This window comes from Macaca fascicularis, chromosome 11, assembly GCF_037993035.2.
Source record: "Macaca fascicularis isolate 582-1 chromosome 11, T2T-MFA8v1.1".
Taxonomy (NCBI): domain Eukaryota; kingdom Metazoa; phylum Chordata; class Mammalia; order Primates; family Cercopithecidae; genus Macaca; species Macaca fascicularis.
In genome coordinates this window covers 129,309,483-129,333,252 of record NC_088385.1, presented here as the reverse complement: position 1 = coordinate 129,333,252, position 23,770 = coordinate 129,309,483, and the positions used below count along the sequence as shown (strand labels likewise).

General features: G+C 47.3%; 2 protein-coding genes across 12 annotated transcripts; both read left to right on the top strand.

Moving 5' to 3' along the window:
- Window positions 1-1,824: 1,824 nt before the first annotated feature.
- LOC135966346 (uncharacterized) lies at window positions 1,825-2,882 on the top strand. The gene has a single exon (XM_074008219.1). The coding sequence runs from the start codon at window positions 2,709-2,711 to the stop codon at window positions 2,841-2,843; it is 135 nt and encodes a 44-aa protein (XP_073864320.1). The 5' UTR covers window positions 1,825-2,708; the 3' UTR covers window positions 2,844-2,882.
- Window positions 2,883-3,291: 409 nt separating this feature from the next.
- Window positions 3,292-23,525, top strand: DIABLO (diablo IAP-binding mitochondrial protein). Of its 11 annotated transcripts, none has more exons than XR_012420793.1 (6): window positions 3,292-3,382; window positions 4,747-4,879; window positions 10,170-10,301; window positions 11,997-12,107; window positions 12,279-12,835; window positions 13,155-13,883. XR_012420793.1 is itself a non-coding variant. In XM_005572482.4 (6 exons), the coding sequence occupies exons 1-6, from the start codon at window positions 3,333-3,335 to the stop codon at window positions 22,925-22,927; spliced, it is 654 nt and encodes a 217-aa protein (XP_005572539.1). In that variant the 5' UTR covers window positions 3,292-3,332; the 3' UTR covers window positions 22,928-23,525. The 11 variants fall into 11 exon arrangements, 10 of the variants coding, with proteins under 10 accessions (XP_005572539.1, XP_005572538.1, XP_073864316.1 ...); XM_005572482.4 differs by lacking the exon at window positions 13,155-13,883 and adding an exon at window positions 22,731-23,525 and having other exon boundaries at window positions 12,063-12,107; window positions 12,279-12,375; XM_005572481.4 differs by lacking the exon at window positions 13,155-13,883 and adding an exon at window positions 22,731-23,525 and having other exon boundaries at window positions 12,279-12,375.
- The last annotated feature ends 245 nt before the right edge of the window (window positions 23,526-23,770 follow it).

Genomic DNA, 23,770 nt, shown 5'->3' with positions numbered 1-23,770 from the left:
GAAATTATTTTTTTGTGATGAGGTCTTAACTCTGTTGCCCAGGCTGGAGTGCAGTGGCACAATCATAGCTAACCGCAGCCTTGAACTACTGGGCTCAAGCAGTCCTCCTGCCTCGGTCTCACGAGTAGCTGGGACTATAGGAAAGTACCACCACACCCAGCTAATTTTTTTTTCTTCCTTTTAGAGACAGGGTCTATGTTGCTCAAACTCCTGGCCTTAAGATAAATAATTATTTTTTTCTTTTTTATTAAAGTTATTATCTTTTTAATTTTCTGTAGAAACGGGTCTCACTGTGTTGGCCAGGGTGGTCTCGAACTCCTAGCTTCCAGCGGCCCTCCTGCCTCAGCCCCCCAAAGTGTTGGGATTATGGATGTGAGCCACCACACCAGCTGAAATACTCTTTTTAAAATATCAAAATGAACTGGATGTCTAAAGCAGACAGTAAGAGGGACTATGATAAAGATGGTGAGGCAAAAAATGCAGACATCACATAGATGATCTTTAGACTGAATTTATTGTAGAGTCTGATATATTCAGTCATGTGGTTTAATGATGACATCCTATAGAAAATAAAGGATACCTTTTTTGTCAGACAACAGAAGAAAAAGGCAGTTATTTAAAATTTCTGGTTCTTTCATTTCTAAATGGATTAGTGTGAATTTCAAGCCACATAGTGTTTCTTAGCTTAAGTTACTCCGTTGCTGTAAAACACCCAAAATCGGGTGGTAACAAGGAGCTGCAAAGGCTAGAACACTTAACTGCCTGGAGACATCCATTTGAAGGATGTGAGAGTTAAAAGGGAACAGAATCAGGCCTATTTTTAATAGCCTGTCTGTTTCATCCATTATTTTGGTGTGGAGGAGGGTATAAATCTCAGCTATACTCCGTTTCCACTAGGTAGGACACGGAAGATGACCAGTTCTCTGGGGGAGTAATTACTACTCACTGGCTTCCTGAGCAGCTTGATAATGTTCTGCTCCTGTTTTCAGCCTCACTGTGGCCAAGGCAATAATTTGATAATAAGAGATCCTGATTAAATTAAGGAGCCATTTGCTTCTGGATGATGATGTTGATAAAAGGGTTGATGTCCACACTGCCTGCTCTTTCAAAGGTCAGAAAACAGTCTTGAACTAAAAACTACTGCAACAAGCAAAATAATCAGAAGCAGCATAGTTTATGCTTTCGTTTCCTTTGTTGTTGCACCTGGGAAAGTGTCTGTTCTTTGCAGAAATCCTTACTGGCTCCTTTTGCCTCACATTCTGTGGAGGTGAAATTGGAAGTGTCACATTGGGAAGGTACCTGTATAATGAGTCTGTAAGCTGCAAAACTCTTTGTAAACCGGAATCAAGCACTCAGGAGATCTCGGTCACTTAAGCCTGGTTCTCACACACGTGCATGTTTGCACTTGCATTTTTTTTAAGACAACAACAGCTTTTGCTTTAGTAGTTGGGTGGTCGCAAGTGAACACCGTCCAGTGGTTCTTCTGGTGCCCAGACGAGGAGATGGGACTGCTCTCAATGTGTTTGTTAGAAACGAAACTATTGGCACTATAACTCCATAACCCCCTACAACATTCAGAAAAAAACCAGAAGGGGCTTGAAATACCCACTAGTGTACCGCCTGCTCAGCCCATCTGGGTCTGTGAAACCACATCTGAGCCCTGTGGGCTGTGGTGGCGACACAGGCGGAGGGCGTGCAGGGTTGCCAGCGCCCCGTCTGGGCTGGGAACGCCTGTGCGCAGCTCGCTAAGAGCTCGGGGACCACGCGGAGGTTGTAATTGGTCTCTAGACCACACCTAGTTGAGTGCCGCTGCTTGAAAATCTCAGTTCTACTGAGATCGCGCAATACACACAAGCTACCTTTGGGCACCAGAGCAGACGGAACCGCGGAACTTCAGGGTGGAAGAGTCGTGGAAACTTTGCCAAGTAAGTGAGGTGGGGAGAGAAGGAAGCCAGTGCCCGACACTGCCGGGAGTGGCTGGGCAAAGCAGCTTTGGAGGTACTGTAGGGTTCCTACTGTCTGATGAGCTGGTGTGGGGTTCTTACTGTCTGATGCCGTCTCTTGTGGAAGTTAGCAGGGCTGGGGCAGATGTACAGAGCATTGTGGGGGAGGTGAGCCCAGGATCGGACTGATGCCCACCCACCACCTGGCACCCTGCAGTTCCAGCTGGCCAGAAGGCAAGCATGCCGGACCACAAAGCAAAGATCCTCCATCTCTGCTGCTGGCAAGCCTTGGGGCCAGGGGACTCACAGAAGGGCAGGTTTGGGCCTGTGCCTTCCTCCTGCCCAAATGGGTCTCCTCTTCCCCTTCCAGCCAGGGCCGCAGCTGGGGCTGCAGCTTGAGTGACGGGAAAAGAAAGCTATACTCCACCAGCCCATTAGCGGCACTCACAGCATTAAAAATGCAGGAGGTGGTGGTGGGAGGAGCGAGCCGGGAGGAAGACTCATGCAGCTGCGGGGCGCGGGGAAGAGCCGGGCCTCTGACTCCTCAGCCCGGATCAGAGCCAAAGAACGAGGGCAGTTTGGGTTGAGAAGGATTCTCCAGTGTAACCGAGAAGCGAGCGTCCAGGAGGCTGTTGGGGAGGTCGGCACTGTGGGCTTCCTAGCCTTCGTTTGCTGTTTCGAGGGCCTCGTGTGTTCCCGTCCGCCCCTCTGGGACGGCGCCAGCCCGGCAGGGTGCCGACCGTCCCGGGTCTCCCGCGCAGCGCGATGCCGGCCTCGTCCACCGTCCACGTGCTGCAGCTGCTGCGGGAGCTGCTCGCCTTCGTGCTCCTCAGCTACACGGTGCTCATCGGGGCGCTGCTGCTGGCCGGCTGGACCACCTACTTCCTGGTGCTGAAGTGACAGCGCCGCCGCCGCACCTCCCGCCCGGCCCCGCCTCCCGCCCGGCCCCGCCTCCCGCCCGGCCCCGCCTCCCGCCCGGCCCCGCCTCCCGCCCGGCCCCGCCTCCCGCCCGGCCCCGCCTCCCGCCCGGCCCCGCCTCCCGCCCGGCCCCGCCTCCCCAACTCACCAGGGAATTCCCTTCAAGCCCTGGCCGGAGTTGAGTCCCCGCCCACCCGTAGCGTCACGGTGTCCGACTCAGCTCCGCGCCCTCAGGCCCTGCGTATGCCCCGCCCCACGCGGAAGTTTCGGCGGTTGGTTGCCTTGCGCGGCCGTTACAGCCGTTGCCCTAAGCCTCGCCCCCTTTCCCCCTGTCTGCCCAATCCCGACTGCTTCCTTGGGTGGGGGCGTGGCCATGGGGTGAGGCGCTCTCTGGTGGAGGCCGTGCCCGGACCCGCGCTCACGAAGCTGCGTCACTTCCGGCGTGTGCGTCCGGCGTCCGTCCGCTGCACGATGGCGGCTCTGAAGAGTTGGCTGTCGCGCAGTGTAACCTCACTCTTCAGGTACCGCTGCCGCCGCGTAGAGGGGACAGGACCAGAGGGAGGGACCGACGCGGACAGCGCTGTGGCCCGGCCCGCGGCGCCCGCTTTTCTTACGCGCACGTCCCTCGTCGGCCCAGCTGGGTAGCGGCCTCTCGCCCCGCTCGGGAGGACTGACGACAGTCCCGCCTCCGCCCCTTGGGTCAAGCCGGCTTCGTTTTCAGTTCGTCCATTTTCTAGAAACGAATCCCCTAGACCCCAGGCTGCCTTCTTGGGGCGACTCCGCCTCCCGACCAGCTCGCGTCAGCCCCTCGAAGTCCCTGAGAAGACGTGGAGAGGAGGAGGGACGCGGCATGGGGGAGCCTGGGAAGGGAGGGAAGCGTCTGAGGACGTCTTCCCGAAGGCACAAGGGGCCCGGGGAGCAGGCGCGGGGGACCTCGGCGCGGGGCTCCCTTCCTAGCCCTGCAGGCTTTTGGGCGATTGTAGCGGGACCGTCACACACACCTGACACCCAGGCCAGGGGTCCAGAGCTAAATCCTGCCTGCAGGAGCGGTTATTATGGCATCCGTTTCTAAAATGTTTTAAGGCAACATTTTATTATTTTATTTTATTTTATTTTATTTCAATTTTATTTTAGACAGGATCTGGCTCTCTCGCCCAGGCTGGAGTGCAGTGGCGAGATCTCCCGGGTTCAAGCAATTCTCACCCTCAGCCTCTCGAGTAGCTGGGATTACAGGCGCCTGCCACCACGCCCGGCTAATTTTGTTTTGTTTTGTTTGAGACTGAGTCTCGCTCTATTGCCCAGGCTGGAGTGCAGTGGGGCGCTCTCGGCTCACTGCAGCGTCTGCTTTCCAGATTCAAGCGATTGTCCTGCCTCAGCTTCCCGAGTAGCTGGGATTACAGGACTGTGCCACCACTCCGGGCTAATTTTTGTGTTTTAAGTAGAGACGGGGTTTCACCATGTTGGCCAGGCTGGTTTCGAACTCCTGACGTCAAGTGATCCACCCGCCTCGGCCTCCCAGAGTGTTGGGATTACAGGCGTGAGCCACCGCGCCCGGCCTTCTTTTTTTTTTCTTATTAAATAGACACCAGGTCATGTTGCCAGCCATGTTGCCCAGGCTGGTCGTGAACTTCAGGGCTCAAGTGATCCTCCCGCCTTGCCCTTGGCCTTCCAAGTGCTAGAATCACAGGCGTGAGCCACCACACCCTACCTGAGGCAACATTTTAAACTTGCTGTATGTTGAAAATTTCAAAACCCCTCAGCTGTCCTGCATCCTCATTTAGGTTCCTGCTTGGCTCGAGTTTGAGTTTACAGCCCCTGCAAGTAAATCCAAGAGCCTGTTACAGATTGGCGGTCGTGCCTTATGAAATCTGACTTCTACTTCCAGGTACAGACAGTGTTTGTGTGTTCCTGTTGTGGCTAACTTTAAGAAGCGGTGTTTCTCAGAATTGATAAGACCATGGCACAAAACTGTGACGGTTGGCTTTGGAGTAACCCTGTGTGCGGTTCCTATTGCACAGGTACTGTCGTGTGCAGTGATTCTTATCTAGTGTACCATGTCGTCTTGAAGTCTCAAGTGGGCAATGAAGCATTAGACAAGCTACCATAGTTTTACCCAGTGCTCCCATCCCTTCCCCCACAGTACCAGCATCTTTTCACAGTTGAGCAGATGTATTAATATTCTCATTTTGATTGTCTCATTTGGTAGGAACAGCACATCAGATTGTATAAAGCGAGTAGAGAGAAATAAGAGAATATTACAGTCTATCAACAAAGTGGTCTTTGATTCACAAATTTATTGAGCAACTTTTATGTGCAAGACACTGAGAATGTAAGCATGAACAAAAAATTCTTGCTCTCACAAAATGCTTTGTGGAGATGAAAGAGAAAATAAACAAATATAAAACATCAGCTAGTGATAAATGGTAGGAAGAAAACAGGGCCAGGCACAGTGGCTGATGCCCAGGGCTTTGGGAGGCCGATGTGGGAGGATGGCTTGAACTCAGGAGTTTGAGACCAGCCTGGGCAAAATAGGGAGACTCTGTCTCTACAAAAAAGAAAAAAATTAGCCAGGTGTGGCGGCTCACACCTGTAGTCGCAACTACTCAGGAGGCTGAGGCAGGAAGATCGCTTGAGCCCAGGAGTTTGAGGCTGCAGTGAGCTATGATCTCACCACTGCTGACCTTTTCTCAAAAACAAAACAAAACAAATGAGGTAAGTAAATAGGCAATTCTGGGAGGGGGTCGTTTTGTTTTAGATAAAGGTGGTCAGGCTACTCTGATAAGGTGCAGTAGAGATCTGAATGTTCTGAAAGAGCCATTATACTGTCTGGTGCGGGGAGGAGCTTGCCAGGCAGAAGGAACTCAGGACAAAGACCTAGAAGCAGAACTATGCCTGGTATGTCTGAGGAGCAGGGAGGCTAATGTGGCTGGAGTGCAATCAGGGAGACAGTAATAGATGAAGCCAGAGAGTTAACTGATAATCAGATTGTGTACTTTGTATTTTGTGGGCCATTGTTGTAAGGTTTTGGGCTTTCTGAAAAAGAAGCCGCAGAGGAATTTTTTTTTTAAGACAGAGTCTCGCTCTGTTGCCAGGCTGGAGTGCAATGGCACAATCTTGGCTCACTGCAACCTCCGCCTCCCAGGTTCAAGCGATTCTCATGCCTCAGCCTCCCGGGTAGCTGGGATTACAGGGGTGTGCCACCAGACCCGGCTAATTTTTGTATTTTTAGTAGAGACGGGGTTTCACCATGTTGGCCAGGCTGGTCACCAACCCCTGACCGTAGACGATCCACACGCCTCGGCCTCCCAAGGTGCTGGAATTACAGGCCTGAGCCACCGCACCTGGCCATCACAGAGGATTTTTAACACAGAAGTATTATGATCTGACATAAATTTTAAAAGTTTTAAAAGGTTGCTGTGTGGAACTAGGAAGACTAATAGGCTGTTGCTCTATCTAGGCATGAAATGATACTGGCTTGGACCAGGCAAGCAGAAGAGGTGGGGAGAATTTAGCTGAACGTAGTTAGCAGGAGTTGCTGATGGATTGGTTGTGGGGGGTATTCTCTAGATTAGGGGCCCCCAACCCCTGGGCTGGTACTGGTCTGTGGCCTGATAGGAAGCAGGCTGCACAGTAGGAGGTGAGTGGTGGGCAGGCGAGCATTACCCCTGAGCTCCGCCTCCGGTCAGATCAGCAGTGGCATGAGATTCTCATAGGAGCATGAAACCTGTTGTGAACTACACATGCAAGGGATCTAGGTTGTGTGCTCCTTATAAGAATCTAACTAACGCCTGATGATCTGAGGTGGAAGTTTCATCCTGAAACCATCGTTGCCCCACCCAGTCCATGAAAAAATTGGCTTCCACAGAGCCGGTCCCTGGTGCCATAAAGGTTGGGGACCACTGGTCTAGATTCCAAGATTTTTTAAAGGCCTTAGCAACTGAATGAATGGCGATGCCATTTAGTAGGATGAAGAGGAGTGGGTTTTGAAAGGAAAAAAATTTTTTGGAAATGTAATATCTAAGATGTCTAGGAAACATCTAGGTGGAGCTATCAGGTAGTTGATATAAAAGTGGCACTTCACTTAAAAAAAATGATAGCTTATTTGTTTTATGGGGAAGAGCTAGAGAGGAAACCAGCAAGCTCCATTTCAGCAAAATATCCGTGCCACTTACGTGTGTGTTCATCGCAAAAGGAAGATAAATTCCATGTATCACAAGTATTCTCAGCATCTTCTGTGGCTCACTCATGAGCCCTCACCTTACTGTGCCTCACTTCAGTTGTCATCTCTGCATGCTGATGAATCCATAACCCTAAAACCCCTCACTTGAATACCAGGCCATTTTCGGCCACAATTGGGACAACCTTTGATTTTTCATTCAAAAGGTTTTTGGGTTTTTTTTTTTTTTAGGTTTGTCCTGTCTCAGTTATTATATTACTTTCTAAGCCCAGTTAACCTCAGTTCTGGGCCACATGACTGGGGCCTCTAGTCATTTAGTACAGCAGTGCCACTTCCATTCTTTGAAACCCCTCAGTGGTCAACTACGCACAATGGCTCTCTCATGTGATCCCAGTACTTTTGGAGGCTGAGGTGGGAGGATCACTGTAGGCCAAGAGTTCGAAACCAGCCTGGGAAACAGCGAGAGACCACCCCTTTACAAAAAATAATTAGCTAGGTGTGGTGGTGTGTCTGCAGTCCTAGCTACCTGGGAGGCAGGAGGATCATTTGATCCCAGGAGTTCAAGGCTGCAATGAGCTGGGATCAATACTGGATGGAGTACAACACTGTACTCCATCCTGGGCAACAGAATGAGAAATGAAAAACCTACAGTGGCTTTCCATGAGGCGTTCAGAACTAAAATCAAACTTAAGTCTCCCTGCACCCAGGACCCTAGTGGGTCTCATCTCTCTTGTGCCATTGCTCGAACCAGGCTAGATCCCTGGACATCCCCTGCAACACAAGTATTCTTTTCCTCATCGTTAACCTATTCTCCAGGATGCCTGGCCATTCTGATTCTAGGTGTCTTTAGTACCAAATCTCACCTCTGTTTAAAGCCTTTCCTTATTCCTGTCCAACAACTATCTCCTTTCTGGCCACTTAATATTGTATATTTTGATATTTGATGATAATCCTTTGACACTCTCCTGAGTCATCAGAGCATAATGGGAAGGTTACAGACTTTGAAGTGAGATTTTGTTTGAGGTCTAGATGGGACTTTTTGGAAAAGTTATAGAACTGTTCTGAGCTTCTGTGTCTTTGCTTGTACAAAAGGATAATAACTGGACTGTTGTGAGGAACAAGTGAAAACACATTATAAAATGTAGCACATTATGAAGACTCAGAATATTGAGACAAAATTAGCTTCTTGTGAGCAGAGGTGTCTTCCTTTCGTAGTCCTATATAAGGTGCCTAATGAATACTTAATTATTTGATTGAAATATAAAGTTCTTGATTTGTTCATATCAAAAATAGTTTTTGACTGCCTCTTTCAACATGCAGTGATTCTGAGTGTTTGTACTCTGAGTCGCAAAAACAAGACACAACGTAGAGTGATTTTTTTTTTTTTTTTTTTTTTTTTTGAGACAAGTTTCACTCTTGTTGCCCAGGCTGGAGTGCAATGGAGCAACCTCGGCTCACTGCAACCTCCACCTCCTGGGTTCAGGCAGTTCTCCTGCCTCAGTCTCCCGAGTAGCTGGGATTACAGGTACCCGCCACCACACCCAGCTAATTTGTGTCTGTTTAGTAGAGACTCTGTCTCAAAAAAATAAAATAGCTGAGGTCCCCCCATCAACACTGTACTGCTTCATTCTGCTCAGAATTGCCCTCCCCCATCCACTTTTTTTTTTTTTGAGACAGAGTCTCGCTCTGTCGCCCAGGCTGGAGGGAAGTGGCACAATCTTAGTTCACTGCAATGTCCGCCTCCCGGGTTCAAGCGATTCTCCTACCTCGGCCTCCTGAGTAGCTGGGACTACAGGCGCCCACCACCATGCCCGGCTAATTTTTTTTTTTTTTTTTTTTTTTTGTATTTTTAGTAGAGTTGGGGTTTCACGATGTTGGCCAGGCTGGTCTCGATCTCTTGACCTTGTGATCCACCCACCTCGGCCTCCCAAAGTATTGGGATTACAGGCGTGAGCCACTGTGCCCAGCCCCCTTTCTTAGACTCAGCTTAATCCTCATCAAATTTGTGAAGCCTTTTCTAAGCTATTAGCACTCAGCATAAAACTGATTGCTCCCTTCTGCATGCCCCTACTGTAGCTCATACATACTCCTCCCACCGCTTCCATTATACATGATTGTGTTCATTTTTCTAGTTCTGTTAGCCCGTCATCCTCCTCTCTCTACCCCTGCACCTGTGTTTGAGGGCAGAGAATGTCTTGTTGAGACTTGTGTCTCAAGTATCGAACACTGTTAATGAATGAATTGTAATCTTACCAGTTTGTTATAATCACTAGTTTTGTTTGTTTTTGAGATGGAGTCTCACTCTGTCACCAGGCTGGAGTGCAGTGGTGCAATCTCGGCTCACTGCAACCTCCGCCTCCTGGGTTCAAGTGATTCTCCTGCCTCAGCCTCCCAAGTATCTGGGACTACAGGCGTGTGCCACCACGCCCAGCTAATTTTTGTATTTTTAGTAGAGACAGGGTTTCACCATGCTGGCCAGGATGGTCTCAATCTCCTGACCTCATGATCCGCCTGCCTTAGCCTCCCAAAGTGCTGGGATTACAGGCGTAAGCCAGCGTGCCTGGCACCGTTTTTGTTTTTGTTTGGACAAGAGTCTTGCTCTGTCGCCCAGGCTGGAGTGCAGTGGCGCAGTCTTGACTCACTGCAACCTCTGCCTCCTGGGTTCAAGCGATTCTCCTGCCTCAGCCTCCTGAGTAGCTGGGATTACAGATGCATACCACTACCACCTGGCTAATTTTTGTATTTTTTAGTAAAGTCAGGGTTTCACCATGTTGGCCAGGCTGGTCTCAAACTCCTGACCTCAAGTGATCCGCCTGCTTCTGCCTCTCAAAGTGTTGGTATTACAGGTGTGAGCCACCGCACCCCACTGCATTTTATTTTATATATAAAGAAATAATTTGCTTTTTGGAGCAGAGAATGAAAGTTGGTTAGAAAGCATACTCCGGAATTATTTCTCTATATTGTCTTAAATTGCCAAAATAAGGCCTTAAAAAATATAACCCAAAGGAATATAGTGCAGTTTCAGCCTAAAACACTAAGCAGCATGACAATTATGTTTTTTACTTGCCAATTTGTGAAAAAGTTCTCAGTTTGAGCTTTAGAGGTTGAGTGACAATGTTTGTGTCTTTCAGAAATCGGAGCCTCATTCCCTTAGTAGTGAAGCATTGATGAGGAGGGCGGTGTCTTTGGTAACAGATAGCACCTCTACCTTTCTCTCTCAGACCACATATGCATTGATTGAAGCTATTACTGAATATACTAAGGTATGTCTACTCTTGTTAACTCTTGATTTTCTAAACCATGGTTTAGCAAATAATGGCTCACAGCCAAATTGTGTCTGATGCCCATGTTGGTATTTGATTGAAACATAGCCAGGCCTATTTGTTTCTGTATTGTCAGTAACGGTTTTTGAGGATTTGAGTAGTTTCAGCAGAGGCTGTAAGGCCTACAAAGCCTAAAATATTTACTGTCAGGCCCTTCACAAAAACGTTTGCTGAGCCCTGATCTAAATCACTAGTTTTTAGACTTTTTCCAGGAACCTTTTTTTCAGAAGTCTTAAATGTGGCAGCCTAGTATATAAAACAGAAGTAGAGCTCATGTGGTGCAGTTAGGGGCACAGGGCCATGGTCCATCAACAGAAGTTTCTCTGTGAGGATTAGTTAAAAACCACTGATCTAAGCTAATAGAAAAGAGAGTATATGGGCCAGGCGTGGTGGCTCACATCTGTAATCCCAGCAGCAGCTTGGGAGGCCAAGGCAGGAGGATCACTTGGGGCCAGGAGCTCAAGACCAGCCCAGTCAATGTAGCAAGCCCTATCTCTACCAGAAAAAAAATTTTAAACTTAGCCAGGCATAGTGCGTTGTGTGCCTGTAGTCCCAGTTACTCCAGAAGCTGAGGTGGGAGGATCACTTGAGTCTAGGAGTTTGAGGTTACAGTGAACTGTGAACATGCCACTGCACTTCAGTCTGGGTGACAGAGCATCCTGTTTGTAAAAAATAATTTTTTTTTTTTTTTTTTTTTTTTTTTTGAGACGGAGTCTCGCTCTGTCGCCGGGGCTGGAGCGCAGTGGCCGGATCTCAGCTCACTGCAAGCTCCGCCTCCCGGGTTTACGCCATTCTCCTGCCTCAGCCTCCTGTGTAGCTGGGACTACAGGCGCCCGCCACCTCGCCCGGCTAGTTTTTTGTATTTTTTTAGTAGAGACGGGGTTTCACCGTGTTCGCCAGGATGGTCTCGATCTCCTGACCTCGTGATCCGCCCGTCTCGGCCTCCCAAAGTGCTGGGATTACAGGCTTGAGCCACCGCGCCCGGCCAAATAATTTTTTTTTTGAGATGGAGTCTTGCTCATGCAGGCTGGAGTGCAGTAGCATGATCTCAGCTCACTGCAGCCTCCACCTCCTGGGTTCAAGCAGTTCTCCTTCCTCAGCCTCCTGAGTAGCTGGGATTACAGGCATACACCACCATGTCCGGCTAATTTTTTGTATTTTTAGTAGAGATGGGGTTTCGCCATGTTGGCCAGGCTGGTCTCGAACTCCTGACTTCAGGTGATCCACCTGCCTTGGCCTCCCAAAGTGCTAGGATTACAGGCGTGAGCCACCACACCCAGCCAATAAAACTTTTTAAAAGAGTATATGGTTAATCAAGTATTGAAGTCTCATTTGTGCATTTGTTTTACATACATCTTCCAGCAGCTTTTTTTCCTCAACCTTTAGATTTTTCCCTTGCATTATTTTCTGTGCCTGAATGCTGACAAGCTTTTAAAAACACAGAAGTTTACAGATGGAGATACTAATGTCCTGATACCTTTACTTCATAGAATAATAGTGCAATTTAATTGAGGCAGCAGGATGGAAGAGCCAGTTTGCTGTGGTGGAACTTAGTTTCCTTGAGGTAGAAATCTCTCTATTCCTTCTGATATGTCTCAGTTATTTTACTCAGACTTGTTCATTCTGTATTTGTAGGCTGTTTATACCTTAATTTCTCTTTACCGACAATATACAAGTTTACTTGGGAAAATGAATTCACAGGAGGAAGATGAAGTGTGGCAGGTGATCATAGGAGCCAGAGCTGAGGTAAGCAGAAAGTTCTAGGCATGTCTGTGTTAGTGCACCTACCTCATGTGGTATCTAAATTATTGAATTAAGTCTAATCAATATAATCAGTGTTCTCTAAATCTACTTTAAGTCCATTTAAATGGGCTAGACCTCTCATACCGTCTGAAGCACTTTGCTTGATTTATATAGATGTCTTCAAAACACCAAGAATACTTGAAGCTGGAAACCACTTGGATGACTGCAGTTGGTCTTTCAGAGATGGCAGCAGAAGCTGCATATCAAACTGGTAGGTTCAAGTTTTGTGTTGGTGTTTTTTTTAACTAGAGGTGCCATTTGAGTTTTCATCTGGTTTTCTAAAATGAGGGCTTTATATTAGATGGTCTAAGTGGCTCTAACTTTGAGAAATTTTCCCCATTTTCTGTATATTAACCAACATTTTATTTACACAATAGAAAAAATGAGCATACCCTTGCAGACCAGACCAGTAGAAGCTAGGTTATATCTTCAAAATGAAAAATGATACAACTATTACCATTGGAAAACTGGATTGCTTCCAGATAGTTTGAGTTTTTGGTAATACAGTTTATTAACAATCATAGAATTACACCGTTGGATGAGACTTGAGATGATTAATCTGTGTGAACCTTTTTGTACAGATGGAGAAAATGAGACATGGAATCATAGTCAGTGGCAAAACCAGGACAAATTATTTGTCTATGTCAGGCTTTGTGGTAAGCATTTCGTAGGCACTTTTTTGTTTTTTTTTTTTTTTTTTTTGAGACAGAGTCTCGCTCTGTCGCCCGGGCTGGAGTGCAGTGGCCGGATCTCAGCTCACTGCAAGCTCCGCCTCCCGGGTTCACGCCATTCTCCTGCCTCAGCCTCCCGAGTAGCTGGGACTACAGGCGCCCACCACCGCGCCCGGCTAATTTTTTGTATTTTTTAGTAGAGACGGGGTTTCACCGTGTTAGCCAGGATGGTCTCGATCTCCTGACCTCGTGATCCGCCCGTCTCGGCCTCCCAAAGTGCTGGGATTACAGGCTTGAGCCACCGCGCCCGGCCTCGTAGGCACTTTTTATATGTGAAGAAACTAGAGTGCAGATGGGCCAAATAATTCAGCTAAGATGATGTGGTACGGTGAGCAGGCAGCCAAGCTGGGACTCAGCTGAGTAGGTCTTTTTTTTTTTTTTTTTTTTTATAAAATAGAGATGGAGTTTTACCATGTTGCACAGGCTAATCTCGAAATCCTGGGCTCGAGCTGTCTACCCACCTTGGGCTCCCAAAGTGCTGGGAGTATAGGCATGAGCCACCAAGCCAAGTATGTCGAATTCCAAAGCCTTTGCTTCTCCCTAGCAGCTGGTGCTTTGTCCTCTGCACCTTAGTACCCTAAGGTGCCCATCATAGAACATCCTACCTGAGTGGTTCCAAACTAGGTAGGCTCACAGAAATTTTTTTTGGTTTTGAAACTGAGTTTTGTTCCTATCACCCAGGCTGGAGTGCAGTGGCACCATCTAGGCCTACTGCAACCTCCGCCTCCTGGGTTCAAGTGATTCTCCTGCCTCAGCCTCCCAAGTAACTGGGATTATAGGCACCCACCACCACGCCCCAACTAGTTTTTGTATTTTTAATAGAGAAGGCGTTTTGCCATGTTGGCCAGGCTGGTCTCGAATTCCTGACTTCAGGTGATCCACCCGCCTCAGCCTCCCAAAGTGCTGGGATTACAGGCATGAGCCACTGCGTCCAACCAAAAAAAATTTTTTTTTGGACAGTTTCACTCTTGGTGCCCAGGCTGCAGTGGTGCACTTTCTCAGCTCACTGCAACCTCTGCCTCTCCAATTGAAGCAATTCTCCTGCCTCAGCCTCCCAATTACAAGCATGCACCACCACACCTGGCTAATTTTTGTATTTTTAGTAGAGACAGGGTTTCACCATGTTGGCCAGGCCAGTCTCGAACTCTTGACCTAAAGTGATATACCCACCTCAGCCTCTCAAAGTGCTGGGATTACAGACGTGAGCCACCACACCCAGCCGGCTCACCAGAATTATAGCCCAGTACTAGCTGTTATTAAGAAACTGGTTGCAGTGGCTCACGCCTGTAATCCCAGCACTTTGGGAGGCCGAGGAGTGTGGATCACTTGAGGTCAAGAGTTTCTGAGACTGGCCTGGCCAACATGATGAAACCCTGTCTCTACTAAAAATACAAAAATTAGCCAGGTGTAGTGGCACACGCCTGTGCAGGAGAATGGCTTGAACCCAGGAGGTGGAGGCTGCAGTGAGCCGAGATGGCTCCACTGCACCTTAAGCCTTGGTGACACAGCGAGACTCTGTCTCAAGAAAAAAAAAAAAACTGGTATGGGTCGGGCCCAGGGGTTCACGCGTGTCTTTGGGAAGCCGAGGCAGGCAGATTGCTGGAGCCCAGGAGTTCGAGGACAACACAGCAAAACCCCATCTCTACCCAAAATACAAAAATTAGCCGGGCGTATTGGCGCTTGCCTATAGTCCCAGCTACTCGGGAGGCTCAGGTGGGAGGATTGCTTGAACCCAGGAGCTCGTGAGCTATGATCATGCCTGTGCACTCCATCCTAGGCAAAAGAGCTAGACCCTGTCTCTCAAAAAAGAAATTGTTATATTAAAACCTACTCTTGTTTTCTGATGTCAAGATTAGCAGACTAGGGTCTCAAGCATCAAATCTTAAAAATGACAGAAAAGGCTGGGTGTGTTGGCTTACACCTCTAATCCCAGCTACTTGGGAGGGTGAGGCAGGAGGATCACTTGAGCCTGGGAGGCAGAGGTTGCAGTGAGGCGAGATCGTTGCACTCCAGCCTGGGCAACAGAGTGAGACCCCATCTCAAAAGATATAAAGCTTTTTTTAAGGTAAGTGTTGTGTCATCATACTGAAAAATAAAAAGTAATTCTTTTAGAAGTTATTAAGGTTTTTTTTTTTTTTTTTGGAGACAGAGTCTCACTCTGTCCCCCAGGCTGGAGTGCAATGGTGTGAACTCAGCTCAGTGTAACCTCCACCTCCCTGGTTCAAGCAATTCTCTTGCCTCTGCCTCCTGAGTAGCTGGGATTGGAGGCGCCTGCCATCATACCTGGCTAATTTTTGTATTTTTAGTAGAGACGGGGTTTCACCATGTTAGCCAGACTGGTCTCGAATTCCTGATCTCAGGTGGTTCGCCTTCCTCGGCCTCCCAAAGTGCTGGGATACGAGCCACCGCGCTTGGCCCAGAAAAAGGATTATTAGTGATCCTGAGGAATCGGAGATTTGGAACAAAGAATGAAACAACAGAAGTGTGGAAGCAGCATTATAGTCGTGCCACACAAAGATGGCAGAGGATTCCTGGGTGCAGTGAACAGGAGGATATGCTTAGATCTAGAAGGAGAAAAGAAGGATAGGATGTATAAGCATTATCTGAAAAAAGTAGACATTTTCCTAGAACTCATAAAAGGGCTAGCAAGTTGTAAACAGAATTTTTTTTTTTTTTTTTTTTTTTTTTTGAGACGGAGTCTAGCTCTGTCGCCCAGGCTGGAGTGCAATGGCGCGATCTCGGCTCACTGCAAGCTCCGCCTCCCGGGTTCACGCCATTCTCCTGCCTCAGCCTCCCGAGTAGCTGGGACTACAGGCGCCCACAACCGCACCCGGCTAATTTTTTGTATTTTTAGTAGAGACGGGGTTTCACCGTGGTCTCGATCTCCTGACCTTGTGATCTGCCCGCCTCGGCCTCCCAAAGTGCTGGGATTACAGGCGTGAGCCACCGCGCCTGGCCTCCAGAATTTTTTTTTTTTTTTTTCTGGTCTGTCTTTGTCACCAGGGTGGAGTATAGTGGTACAATCATGACTCACTGCTTACTACAGCCTCAGCCTCTGGGCTCAAGCGATCCTACCACATCAGTCTCCCAAGTAGCTGGGATTATGTGTTTTTGGCAGAGACAGGGTTTCGCCATGTTGCCATCCGCCCACCTTGGCCTCTCAAACTGCTAGGATTATAGACATGAGACATGAGACACTGTGCACGGCCTTACGATTTCACTTTTTTAACAAAAAATCTGGTCCAGGTGCAGTGGCTCATAACTGTTGTAATTCCAGCACTTTGGGATGCCTAAGCAGGTGGATCACTTGAGCTCAGGAGTTCAAGACCAGACTTGACAACATGATGAAACCCTGTCTCTACAAAAAAATTAGCCAGGCATGGTGGTGGGCACCTGTAGTTCCAGCTTCTTGGGAGGCTGAGGTGAGAGGATCACTTGAGCCCTGGAGGTTGAGGCTGCAGTGAGCCATGATCAGGCCAGTGCACCCCAGCCTGGTTGACTAAGCAAGACCCTGTCTTAAAAACAAAAAAATGGCTGGGCGCAGTGGCTCACACCTGTAATCCCAGCACTTTGGGAGGCTGAGGTGAGCAGATCACGAGGTCAGGAGATCGAGACCATCCTGGCTAACACGGTGAAACGCCGTCTCTACTAAAAATACAAAAAAATTAGCCACGTGTGGTGGCAGGCGCCTATAGTCCCAGCTACTCAGGAGGCTGAGGCAGGAGAATGGCGGGAACCTGGGAGGCAGAGCTTGCAATGACCTGAGATCACACCACTGCACTCCAGCCTGGGCAACACAGCAAGACTCCGTCTCAAAAAACAAATAAATAAATAAGCAAATAATAAAGTAACAGCATAACAAAAAGATTCAGAGCAAAATCCCAAAAGCTACTAAGAAAAAATAGATTACCTACAAAGGAAGTAGAATCAAACATCAGGCATCTTCTCCGCAACACTAGAGGTGACGATACATAAATAACCTAGGATTTTATGTATAGCCGACTACCATCAAAAAGTGAGAATAAAATATACACTCAGACATAGACTCAAAGTACCACCTGTATACACTTTCTGGAAGAACTATGAAGAAGGAAAAATCAGTTTTGAAAGAAGCTACTAAATTTTTTTTCCAAAAGTTCTGAGTGTAAAACAAGTTTTTAAATTTGGGAAAGTGAAAACATGCTAAGCACATTGACATTAGACATTATTAAACACTGCAGAGAATTAGTAGGAGTGGCAGGAAACTTGGTAGCTTCAATTGAGGCAGGAAAGGTTTAAAAAGAAAACCCATTAATTAGAAAATACAAAACTGGGCCAGGCGCAGTGGTTCACACCTATAATCCCAGCACTTTGGAAGACCGAGGCAGGTGGATCAGCTGAGGTCAGGAGTTCGAGGCCAACATGGCGAAACCCCATTTCTAATTTAAAAAAAAAAAAATTATAGGAATAATTTCAAACATCAGTGATTACAATAAAAGTAAACTTATTAAATGAAACTTTTAGATTGTGTTCCAAAAAATCTAGCTAAATCAAAGAAAGCATTCAAGATAAAAAGCAATCAGTAGGACAGAACAATTCTTTAAGACATCAATCATGAAACATGTACTTTAATAAGGCAAAAACTGAGAATTACAAGGAGATCTCAGAGATGTGTGTAATACTTAATTTTCTGAGCACGCTTGCAGGTCAAGAAGACCAAAAAAATTAAAGCTATTAAGGATTAGAACAGAATTTTTTTTGGAGACAGGGTCTTGCTCTGTTGCCCAGGCTGGAGTGTAATGACATGATCACAGCTTACTGCAGCCTTGACCTGGGCTCAAGCCATCTTCCCATTTCAGCCTCCCAAGTAGCCCAACTAATTTTCTTTTTTTTTTTTTTTTAAGAGATGGGGTCTTGTTATGTTGCCCAGGCTGATTTTGAACTCTTGGGCTCAAGTGATCCTCCCGCCTTGGCCTCCCAAAGTGCTAGGATCACAGGCGTGAGCTGAGCCACTGCATCCAGCTCAGTATGATTTTTGATTTTTTATTTTGGAGACAGGGTCTCACTCTGTCACCCAGGTTGGAGTGCAGTGCCTTGATCTTGGCTCACTGTAACTTCTGCCTCCCAGGCTCAAGCAATCCTGTCTCAGCCTCCTGAGTAGCTGGGACCACAGGCAGTCACCACCACACCCGATTAATCTTTATTTTTTGGTAGAGATGGGGTTTCACCGTGTTGCCCAGGCTAGTCTCAAACTCCTGAGCTAAGGCAGTCCACCTGCCTCAGCCTCCCAAAGTGCTGGGATTCCAGGTGTGAGCCACTGTGCCCGTCTGTGATTTTTTTTTTTTTAACTAAACAAAGGAAAATCAGATTTGTGTGTGTGAGAGACACAGGGTCCATGCGGGAATGCAGCAGTGGATCATACATCATAGCTTGCTTTAGTCTCAACCTCCTGGACTCAAGTGATCCTCCCTACCTTAGCCTTCCCAGTAGCTGGGATTACGGGTGCACACCATCATGCCCTGGCTAATTTTTTTATTTTTAGTAGAAACAGAGTTTCACTAAGTTTCCCAGGCTGGTTTCGCAGAGTGATTTTTAAACACGTGATAAATGTATATATACTGAATATAAAACTTTGTCCCCTCTATATCTTCACATTCTTCTAAGACACAAAGTAAATTTTGTACCAGGTGACAAAAGGAAAAGACAACAAAATCATTTAAAAAGTTGATATATCGGCCGGGCATGGTGGCTCACGACCGTAATCCCAGCACTTTGGGAGGCTGAGGCGGGTGGATCACGAGGTCAGGAGAGCAAGACCATCCTGGCTAACACAGTGAAACTCCATCTCTACTAAAAATCCAAAAATTTAGCCGGGCATGGTGGCAGGCACCTGTAATCCTAGCTACTCGGGGGTCTGAGGCAGGAGAATGGCATGAACCCGGGAGGCAGAGGTTGCAGTGAGCTGAGATTGTGCCACTGCACCATAGCCTGGGCAACAAAGCAAGACTCCATTTCAAAAAAAAAAAAAAAAGTCGATATATCATATTCACCAACCTTCAATCTACCACTAATAAAGAAATTCCTGGCCGGGCGCGGTAGCTCAAGCCTGTAATCCCAGCACTTTGGGAGGCTGAGACGGGCGGATCTCGAGGTCAGGAGTTCGAGACCATCCTGGCTAACACGGTGAAACCCCATCTCTACTAAAAAATACAAAAAACCAGCCGGGCGAGGTGGCGGGCACCTGTAGTCCCAGCTACTCGGGAGGCTGAGGCAGGAGAATGGCGTAAACCCAGGAGGCGGAGCTTGCAGTGAGCTGAGATCCAGCCACTGCACTCCAGCCTGGGCGACAGAGTGAGACTCCGTCTCAAAAAAAAAAAAAAAAAAGAAATTCCTTATGTCTACAAAGTTTAAAAACATGCTTCTTAAAAACTACAGGCTAAAAAAATTTAAATGGAAATATAAAAATATTTAGAACAGTGATGACAAGCACAGTATATAGGAGAACTGGGAGGCTGTAGACAAAAGTAGCTCTTTGGCCGGGCGCGGTGGCTCAAGCCTGTAATCCCAGCACTTTGGGAGGCCGAGGCGGGCGGATCACAAGGTCAGGAGATCGAGACCACAGTGAAACCCCGTCTCTACTAAAAATACAAAAAATTAGCCGGGTGCGGTGGCGGGCGCCTGTAGTCCCAGCTACTCAGGAGGCTGAGGCAGGAGAATGGCGGGAACCTGGGAGGCGGAGCTTGCAGTGAGCCGAGATCGCGCCACTGCACTCCAGCCTGGGCAACAGCGTGAGACTCCGTCTCAAAAAAAAAAAAAAAAAAAAAAGTAGCTCTTAAAGGGAGATTTACACCTATGTCATAAATACAAAGACTGAATGACAGGTAATATTTACTGTAACAATACTGAAAATAAGCAAGTTAAACTTTAACTCAGTTATCAGAAAGGCAAAATGAGAAAAATGGAACATATTAGAAGTAGTTAAATAGGAACAATCAGGCAAAATCTGCTCTCTTGAAAAGACTGAAAAATTAGGCAAAGATTTGGTAAGTATCACTTTAGAGAGAGTGGTAAAGTAACATCAGAAATAATCGTTAACAGAAGTGTTTTTTTTTTAATATGAGAATATTATGATCTTTATGTCAGTCTCAAAGAATCTGTATAAGACTATGTTGGGCACAGTGGCTCACAACTGTAATCCCAGTACTTGGGAGGCTGAGGCAGGAGGATCACTTGGGCCCAGTAATTCAAGACCAGCCTAGGCAACATAGCAAGACCCCATCTCTACCAAAAAGTCGAAAAAAACTAGCCGAGTGTGGTGGTACACACCTGTGGTTCCAGTTACTTGGGAAGCTGAGGTCGGAGGATCACTTAAGAGCCAGGAGTTCAGGGCTACAGGGGGCCATGATTGTGCCACTGCACCCCAGCCTGGGCAAGAGTTAGGCCCTATCTCAAAAAAAAAAAAACTGTAATCCCAGCACTTTGGGAGGCTGAGGCAGGGTAATCACTTGAGGCCAGGAGTTCGAAACCAACCAGGCCAACATGGTGAAACCCTGTCTCTACTAAAAACATAAAAACTAACTGGGCATGATGGCATGCACCTGTAATCCCAGCTACTTGGGAGGTTGAGGCAGGAGAATCGCTTGAACCCAGGAGGCCAACGTTGCAGTGAGCCAAGATTGTGCCACTGCACTCCACACTAGGCAACAGAGCGATACTCCATCTCCAAAAATAAGTAACTATAAAAGTAGAAACGGTGGCCAGGTGCAGTGGCTCACGTCTGTAATCCCAGCACTTTGGGAGGCCGAGGCAGGTGGATCATGAGGTGAGGAGACAGACCATCCTGGCTAACATGGTAAAACCCCGTCTCTACTAAAAATACAAAAAAAAAATTAAGCGTGGTGGTGGGCGCCTGTAGTTCCAGCTACTTGGGAGGCTGAGGCAGGAGAATGGCGTGAACCCGGGACCGGGAGGTGGAGCTTGCACTGAGCCGAGATCACACCACTGCACTCCAGCTTGGGTGACAAGAGTGAGACTCCGTCGCAAAAAAAAAAAAAAAAAGTAGAAATGGTATTCAAAGATTTTGATGTCCCCGAAATGGACACCAGGGCCTAGGATGTTTTGTGAGAGAGTTGTATCAAATCTCCCAAAACTACAATACCTATGTTACTGTAAGTGTACCTGAACATAGAAAGTAATGACAAGCCTCATATTATAACTGTATGAAGCCAGCATAGCCCTGATCCCAAACTGGGGCTAGGGCAGCACCAAAACGAGAAGGTATAGTTCAGTATCACTTCAAAATGTAGCCGTAAATCAAACGTAGCCATTTACCCTCAAAATAGAGTGATAGTTCACCACTGTAAAAAACTAGAGAGACGACTCCTCAAAAAAAAAATACGTAATTCACTACTTGAGATGATACATCCATAGATTAAATGAAAAAACCACTTAATTATCTCAATATATGCCCAAAACATCTTCAATAAAATGTAGCCTTTATGATTCGAATCTAAGTACAATTATGAAGAGATACTTTTCTTAATGTAATAAAGGTTAAGTAATCCTACTTAATTGTGTGAACTATCAGAAGTGTTTTCATCGAATTCAGAAGAGGAGGATGCCTGCCATTCTCCACTACCTGTCAACATTGTACTGAAGGCTCTTGGTAATGCAGTAAGAAAAGATCAAAATGTTCTATAGATGAATTGATAAAATGTGTATACCCAGATGATGAAATACACTAACTAGCAGCAGGTAAAATGAGAGCTCACACACTTTTTTTTTTTTGGAGACGAGTTTCACTCTGTCGCCTCGGCTGGAGTGAAGTGGCCATCTCAGCTCACTGCAACCTCTGCCTCCCAGGTTCAAGCAGTTCTCCTGCTTCCGCCTTCCAAGTAGCTGGGACTACAGGTGCACTCCGCCACACCCAGCTAATTTTTTTGTATTTTAGTAGAAACGGGGTTTCACCGTGTTACCCAGGCTGGTCTCGAACTCCTGAGCTTAGGCAATCCACTCGCCTCAGCATCCCAAAGTGCTACGATTACAGGCATGAGCCCCTGCGCCTGACCTTTTTTTTGAGATGGAGTCTCTGTCACCCAGGCTGGAGGGCAGTGGCATGATCTTAACTCGCTTCAGCCTTCGCCTCCTGGGTCCAAGTGATTCTCCCGCCTCAGCCTCCCAAGTAGCTGGGATTACAGGCATGCACCACCATGCCTGGCTAATTTTTTTTTTTGTATGTTTGGTAGAGGCAGGGTTTCGCCATGTTGGCCAGGCTGGTCTTGAACTCCTGACCCTCAGGTGATCCGCCTGCCTTGGCTTCCCAAAGTGCTGTGATTAGAGCCACGGCGCCTGGCCTTCAAAACACATGTTTAAGTGAAAAAATTATAAAACATGTTTAATACCTTTTATGCTGTTTCTTTTTTTAAAATTTATAAATATAAATTTATAGTAACAATATTTTTCTATGCATTCCTTTACCTTTAAAGATTAGGTTGACAAAAGGGATCTTTGACAATTTTATTCGTCATCTCTTTGTCAAAAAGAAATGGATGACGTGTAGTTAAAAAAATTCATCTAAGTCTGTACTAAAAGCTGTGTAGCTATAAAGATGATTGTGAGAGTTAATAATTGTGTTGGCCGCTGATAGCTGAAGAAAAATACTGTTTTTGACAGTGTCGGTTAAATCCAGACCTGGACATAGAGGTGGAAGTTCCTTTGCAGAGAGAGAAGACAGGGAGGTCAAGGAAAATGACCCCAAGAGGGGTTCATATGACAGCCACAGCACCCCCAGACCGACATCCACATGAGCCTTCTGCCCTGCACAACTACTCAACCCGATTGTCCCATCTTTTGGCAGGCGCAGATCAGGCCTCTATAACTGCCAGAAATCACATTCAGCTGGTGAAACTGCAGGTGGACGAGGTGCACCAGCTCTCCCGGAAAGCAGAAACCAAGCTGGCAGAAGCACAGATAGAAGAGCTCCGTCAGAAAACACAGGAGGAAGGGGAGGACCGGGCTGAGTTGGAGCAGGAGGCCTACCTGCGTGAGGATTGAGGGCCTGAGTCCACTGCCCTGTCTCCCCACTCAGTGGGGAAAGCACGGGCAGATGCCATCCTGCCCAGGGTTGGCATGAGTATCTACACCGAGAAGAGGTGGCGGGTCCTGCTTTGGCCAATCAGGCGAGACGCCTTTGTGAGCTCTGAGTGCCTCCTGTGGTCTCAGGCTTGCACCTGGACCTGGTTCTCAGCCCTTGGGCACTGTACCTTGTTTAACATTTCACCCCACTCTGTACAGCTGCTCTTACCCACCCATTTTTTCACCTCACACCCAAAGCATTTTGCTGACCTGGGTCAGAGAGAGGAATCCTTTTTGTCGTGCCCTTAAGTTCAGCAGCTGTTTAACCTGTTTTCAGTCTTATTTACATTGTCAAAAATGATTTAGTACTTGTTCCCTCTGTTGGGATGCGAGTTTTGGCGGGGGGCAGGGAACCTGTCCAGTTTGTACGATTTGCTTTTAAGTGTTTCTAATGTGTTCTCTGATCTCCCCTCACTGCCCTGTGAGGACAGCTCAGGCCAAGGAGTGAAAAGACTACTTACTAAGGGAAGGGATGCAGAATGTTTACCTGGTGCTCTCAACAGGACTCTTAACACAGGCCTCTTGTTCCTTTCTTTCCTTTGTGTTTCTCTGTTGTATCCAAAGGAGAAGAGTAAGATTTTGTTTGCATCTAAAAGAGAAAATACGTCTCTCTCCTGGGGTCCTATGCAGCCTCCTTCCATTAGGCCCCAGACTGGCAGCGCCCCAGACTGGCAGCGCCCCAGGTGGCTACAGGAATCCCCGACAGGTTCCTGGCAGCATTTGCTACCCTTTGGCTCCCATTCAACATATGCTAGACAAGTT